The 6,984-nt window shown below is 38.8% G+C and overlaps 1 protein-coding gene across 2 annotated transcripts in view; it reads left to right on the top strand.

Annotated features, from left to right (window-relative positions):
* Positions 1 to 5,030: 5,030 nt before the first annotated feature.
* fam171b (family with sequence similarity 171 member B) overlaps positions 5,031 to 6,984 on the top strand; it is an 11,560-nt gene continuing 9,606 nt past the window's right edge. For both annotated transcript variants that reach the window (XM_020620550.1, XM_020620549.1), the window contains exons 1-2: positions 5,031 to 5,590; positions 6,355 to 6,588. In XM_020620550.1, coding sequence (XP_020476206.1) covers positions 5,347 to 5,590; positions 6,355 to 6,588 — 478 coding nt within the window. In that variant the 5' untranslated portion in view covers positions 5,031 to 5,346. The remainder of the gene's footprint in view (positions 5,591 to 6,354; positions 6,589 to 6,984) is intronic.

Raw genomic sequence — 6,984 nt, 5'->3', positions numbered from 1 at the left:
CTGCTATGGACCGCAAGCGCCTGCAGAGAGTGGTAAAGACTGTGGAGAAGATCACCAGGACTCCACTGCCCTCTCTGCAGAGCATTTACCACTGCAGGGTGTGTAGGAAGGCTGCCTCCATCCTCAAAGACCCCACCCACCCCCAGCATGGACTGTTCACTTCTCTGTCCTCTGGCCGGAGGTTCAGAAGTGTGAAATGTAGGACCATTAGACTGAAAAACTTTTTCTTTCCCTCTGCCATCAGACTCCTAAACAGCTGAGTTTACCAGGAAATACGTGATGTACTGTTTACATTCTGTTTGCACATACATAATTGCACAATGATTGTTGACTGATGCACATGCTGCTCCCATGCAGCATACATTCTGTTATATTCTTATATATTTTTTATTATATTGCTGCATCTGTTGCTGCTTAAAGTGTCTTAGATCTGTTACTTATTTACTTATTTATCTACTTTATATTTCATTTGTGTTTTGTGGCATTCAGGTGGACGGCAAAGTAAGAATTTCATTGTACAGGGAAACACGTTTCCTAACTGTGCATATGACAAAATAAACACTTTGAACTTGAACTTTGAACTATATCTATAGCTACATATATGCTGGGTAAAATTAACTTCAATAAAGGTAGGTGATTATTGTTCATTGCTCAACTTACTGTGATTGTTCATTTACTAGAGTACTGCTATAACATGTGATATCCATTGTCATTATACTGTATTTCATAAATTCACAAAAAATGAATTATTTTCCATATAATAAATAGTGGGATTTCGGTGGTTATTTGACTTTTTGATATGCCAAAGATTAGCAACAAAATTGATTTGATTGCATTAGTATGTTTTATGTAGTGCCAGATGCTCCCTCCTGACACCTTTGTGGCCAAAAATGTCTCCTTAACTTCCATTGAAACCACATTTTTTAATGTCACAGCCATTACACTATAAACCATGCATTCTGTAATGGCAGCATTTCATTTTGAAGAAATGTAGTGGTATTTGACATTTTTATTGTATTTCACCAGTTTATACCTTTTTTGCATTGTAGTTTGATGCATGAAATTTTTATGTTTTTGCCTTGTCATATTATGGAACAGTGTGACTACCAGGGGGCCCCAAGAGTTATATTTTTGTGTGTGTAGGTGTATATGTGGGTCCCTGGTAGGCTAGTGGTTAAGATCCGGGTTCGAATCCAGGTTGCGTCAGGAAGGGCATCCAGCGTAAAACACGTGCCAAATGTCAACGTGCGAGTCGTCAGTGTGACGATTCGCTGTGGCGACCCCTAAAAGGGAAAAGCCGAAAGTGACTTTCTCTCTGGGTGTGTGTGTGTGTGTGTGGGGGGGGGGTTGAATAGTTTTAATGGTTGATTATGAATTATCGCTGATGCCTGATGCCTCAGTTCAGATGGGGCCAATCAGAATGAACATCTTGTGACTATCAACCAAAATGTGTGTGGGGATACTGATGCTTTTAGAGAAGCTGCTTAGGATGCCTCCATATGTCTCTGAAAACCTGCACGTGTCCCTGCCTGTTAGGTGGAAAACAGACAAAATGATTGCCAAACAAAAAAAAAAAAAAAAAACAGTGACAAAAATGGACATTTTTGCCCGAGGAAGGTGGAAGGGTTAAATAACTTTTTGAAAACGGGCACCATGCATCAGCTGCGCAGTTCAGTTGAGCTGAGTTGTCTCTGTGACTCCACTGCATACTCGGATGACAGATATTGATTCCAGATATTGTGGGATTATGTGGGAAAAAAAAAACAGCCCAGCAAAACTGTGAGGTGAAGGCTGGTCCTGGATAATGGCAACACAGCCAGAGCAGTGCAAAATATGCATGTGAATGCAGACAACATCAGTACAGTGGAGAAGCAAAAGAATTGCTCCAACTCCTGTCTTAATTTTTAGAATGCTGTGTTAAACATGAAAATATTATAGTATCATGTCATTAATGTACACTGACTGTGAATTGCATCCATAATTATTCATTGTACCTCAAATGCTGAGATTTATTGTCCAGAGCTCGAAGTGCGGCAACAACGAGAGAGGCAGCTGACCCGAGATCAGAAGTACTGCGATCGTTTACATAAGTAAAAATAACAATACCACAATATGAAAATATTCTCTTACAAGTAAAAGTCCTACATTTAAAAATTACTTAAATAAAAGTGAAGTCAAAGTATGAAGGAGCACAAAATAGAAACCATTAACTAAAATGCAAATACCTCAAAAGGGTGCTTAAGCACAGTAGTTGAGTAAATGTACTTAGTTGCTGTGAAGTCCCATTTTCTTTGAGTTTTAACCTGATTTAAACCTTGTCACTACAGTACGTGGATCAGTAAGGACAGTCACTCAAGTACTTAAGGACAATTTTCAGGTACTTTACTTTACAGAAGTAGTTCTATTTTCTGCTACTTTTACCACTCTGCAATTTAGAGTAAAATACATTACTCTTTATTCAGTACTTTTAATTGACAGTTTCAGTTACTTTGCTAATTCACACTTGTAACGCAAAATATATTTACATAATAAATGATGACGTATTATTATGGATTAACAATGTGTTAAGAGACATTGTTTTCTTAGTGGAGTTTTGTACTTGAAGTAGGATACACTTTAGATCATCATCATCATTTTGACTTAAGAATCTGAAATGGAACCTGTAGTGGAGTACTTTTTAGACAAGTCTCTTGAATTTCACTTGATTGCTGAGTTTGTGTACTTGTAGCCTACCACCCCTGGGAAACAGGAGCTGCTAATAGTGAATTAAGAGACTTGATTTGCCGAATTGTAAACAATTAGCGGTTAAATTCGGGCTCGTGTCACAGCGTAACTCGCTGGATCCACAGCAACACAATTGCTGTTCCTGTCAGTTCATAAACAAAAAGATTTTAAACGGTTAACACCACAAAAAGCCCTCCAAATGTCTACTTTACACCCAACAATGTATCTGTCAGTCCATCCGTACAAACTGTCCGTGGCACACAGCTCCCAGCGCATTCGTTCCTCAAGATGACAGACACAACATCGGAAATGTTTCAAAGTAGCACCACAGCACTGACGTAGTACTGGTGTTGTATATAGCCTATATTAAATTAAAATAATCTGGAGATACAAATATTATAGGTTAGAAATATATTGAAAAAGTAATAGATCTCCCAAAGGGTCATATGTTACACATAAAAAAGACTACAAAATTATTACCGTCATGAAAAGTAACATTATATATGCATACCTATGATCATCATAGACAATGAAAAAACCCATACAAACACCAGTAATGTTTAACATTATATTTATTTTCCTTTGGACAAAATCTTAATAAATATATTTGTTTTATGTCCAAAAAAGATCATGACTCGTGGGACACATTTTATAAATAATTTCATTGGAGTCTTTTATAAAAAAAAATTTAAAAGTAAATTAGCAAATTAAAGCATCTCTAGTATAACAATATGACAACTTCATCAAAACTTTTCTCTGTATTTCAACCCTTTTTCAGGCTTCATTTTTTGTATATTACCTATTTATTTCATCTTTTTAACATACAACTTTGTCCCACTCATCAACTCACACCGCTGTTTTAGACAACAGAAACAATGCAGGAAAAAAAACTGATAAAAACCAACAGGGCAAACAGAAAATACAGTGATGCTCCAACAGTGGGTGGGTATTGGCCATTTTGTGATCCCACATCCTCATGACATATTTACAATAGAAAGGACAAGAGGGGAGAGGGGTCATGGTGGTTGTGGTGGTAATGGCGGTGGCTCTGGGAAAGTGGGAGGGTTTCATTTGGGTTCATCTGCATAGATCCACAGGACTCGGATTGTGAAGAGCTAGACATCGAAGGGACAGAGCACAAAGTCTGGGCATGGATATTATTTTTGTGCTCGAAAAACATATTTCTGTGTATAACTTCTGCCCAGAATTGATGCACAAACATTATAGACAGTTATGAGATTACTCTACTGGTGTATTTCTATTTTCTGCTACTTATACTCCACTACAATTTTAGAGGAAAATAGTGTACTTTTAATTCACTGCATCTATTTGAGCTACTTTGCATGTTATAAATCAAGCTTAAAAAATTACAGTGATACCTCAACATACTCCAATTAAAGGATATTAAATAATTTATTGAAATACTTTCCATCTGTGAGATATTTGAGTACTTCCATTTTACTTATACTGTACTTCAGGACATTTCAGCCGTGTTCTCCTGTTTGTCCACTAGAGAGCAGTCTAACCAAGAACGTTGGCTTTAAAAGGATCTGTGTTTTTAATTCAGTTTTTGGGTCTCATTCTTCTTCTTCTTCTTTCGGCTGTTCCCGTTAGGGGTCGCCACAGCGAATCATCTGTTTCCACCTAACAACTTTTGGGTCTCATTAATCTGTTTTAACTCAATAAACCAGCTTTTAAAATATTTGAAAAATTGGTATTGTGAAGAAACCTTTTAACACCGTCTGGCTTAGTTTCTCAAGCAACAGCCTTGTTAGTTGCAGTAGTGAAAAAAGTACTCAAATTTTTGACATAAGTAATAACACCACAGTGTGAAATTGTACTGCACTTGAGTAAATTACTTAGTTACTTTCCACCATTGGTTTTTGGACTTAATGTGGATTTTCACATTCGGCAACCATGGATCTCCGTTCACCTTGACCGATAGAGGGCCATATGATGTAACAGCACCTCCCGTCTTACCAAAGATAAACAACACGTACCGATCTCTCACTCTGATGCCGTGTCTTGGTACAGCAGGCTATCACAGGCTCGTTCGTAGGCTACGCTATTTATTGCAACTAATAACGACATTTTAGTTTAGGCTACTGTTTATTTATGACATTTACATGCCCACCACAATATAAATGCCTAAAGGTACCTTGTTTACAATTACAATGCCAGAAATATATTTAAAAAAAATCCACACATTTTCTGTCGCTCATCATGGCTGATCGTTTTTAACAAATATATATATATATATATGTGTGTGTGTGTGTGTGTGTGTGTGTGTGTGTGTGTGTGTGTGTGTGTGTGTGTGTGATATGACTAATGAAGATTTAGGTAGAAAGTTATGCTGATGAAAAGGGTTTTTTTTTTTTAAATCACCGAGTGACACCTCTCATCATCATAAACGATCTTTGGCCACAAACGCCCAGCTTCAGCACCAGCCATCCCTTCTCAGAGTTTCTCCACGGGGTTTTCCCTCTTGAGTTCGTATTGACAACAGAGGAAACCATGAAAGGAAAGAGGCCTTCGTGATAAGGACTCCAGCTACTCGACCTGGTTCTCCTCCCTAGCTCGTTTTTCGCAGTTCGTTATGTCTTTGAGCCTGACCCTGTCGCCATGCCCGCTGCTGAACGCCACCTGCCGCTGCCGCTGCTGCTCTTTCTGCCGTCATTGCTTCTGATTTCGTGCCTGGATGGGGCGGTGAGAGCAGCGGAGGAGGGCGGCGGCCTGCCCTCCTCCTCGCCCGGGGACAATGGCATCCGAGGAGCGGCCACCGATCCGACCGCGCCTGGGCGAGGTCTCAGCCCCTCGGCTCTGATAGCAGGAACCTGTAGACATATACAAAACGGGACCTGCTTGGGTCAGTCATTGTTACAGAAATTAGCTGCACCAGAGGAAACTGATAGTGGTGGATGGACAGTCTGTGTTATTGTTTATCTTAAACTGATGCAAGCAAATCGAAAGAGGCAGGCCTGTTTTATTAAATCATTTTTTTCCGAAAGTGGAAGGGTAACAACACGTTTAGACACATATGTACTGGGGAGAATCTTGGGGCAACTGTTTTTTTCAAGGCCTCCGAAAATGCTTTTTAAAAGTAGATAAAAATGAACAATTGTGCTGCATCACTTCTGTATTCTCGTGACCTGAACTATCTAAGTCTGAACAGGATTCACAAGTAGGCTATAATGTTGACCTCTGGGGAAATAAGCTCTTTTATAACTGAACCATTATAAAACCCTGAAAAGGCAGCAAACTACAGTAGAGATGTTAAACCAATACTCAATAACAGCACAACTTTTAAAATGAGGAACGTGCTACATGTTAACTGAATCTCAGCCAAGAGATTGAAGTAAGCGATTCAGCTGTGCTTGGCTCATTACATTTTCATGGAAAGAGAAAGGTTACTGAGCACTGCTGAGAGGGAGTGGTGGAGGTCGGCTGGCATATAAATGGAACACGTGGAGATGTATTAGTACAGATTAGTACTACTAATCTAGTCTAACAGCTACTCTAACGCTCAGACATTTTTTCATTGATTTAGGAGACAATAAAAGGATATAAATACAATTGTAAAGTGTATGATTTTAAAAATGTATCACAAAGTGGGTCTATGTCTCTCTCCAGAGTCGCAGTTTGCACTAAAAGTCCAGGTGAGGGACCTGGTGACACGTCAGCCTCTGTCGGGAGCTTTGGTGGCCGTTTACATGAACCGTGCCCTAAGTGGCTCTGCCCGGACAGGAGAGAGAGGAGAGGTTCTGCTCTGGGTTGCATACAGTGCAGGCCTCAGTCTGACCCTGCTGGGCAACATGGAAGGTTATGTCCTCAGCCCCCTGCCCTGGAGCACAAGCAAGAGACCAAGTAAGATGCACCTATGGTTCCATGACCTTTCATAAACCTAAACAAAAACTGTCTGCTTTTTGAGGAAGGAAGGAGATGTTATTTCTTATTTTATCTACCTGGCGTACATCTGGCTTTTTGACTTCTGAACACATCTGTGTAATTTCAGTTAATAAATTTATATGACTAAAAAGCTTGATCAATAATGAAACTAATTGCAGTCTAAATGATAAATTGCACTATTAATACTATTAATAAATGTTCTAATAATATATTTACAATTTTGATTTTACAAAAATACTTTACTTTTTAATTCTGACTATATTATATACAGGAGCTATAGCAGAAAAGAGCACAAAAATTCTTTTAATATATCTCAAATTGCACAAATGACATTCTGGTCAGGTATATATATAT

Source organism: Monopterus albus, unplaced genomic scaffold (assembly GCF_001952655.1).
Source record: "Monopterus albus unplaced genomic scaffold, M_albus_1.0 scaffold240.1, whole genome shotgun sequence".
Taxonomy (NCBI): Eukaryota; Metazoa; Chordata; class Actinopteri; order Synbranchiformes; family Synbranchidae; genus Monopterus; species Monopterus albus.
This window is presented reverse-complemented; position numbering and strand designations above follow the sequence as displayed.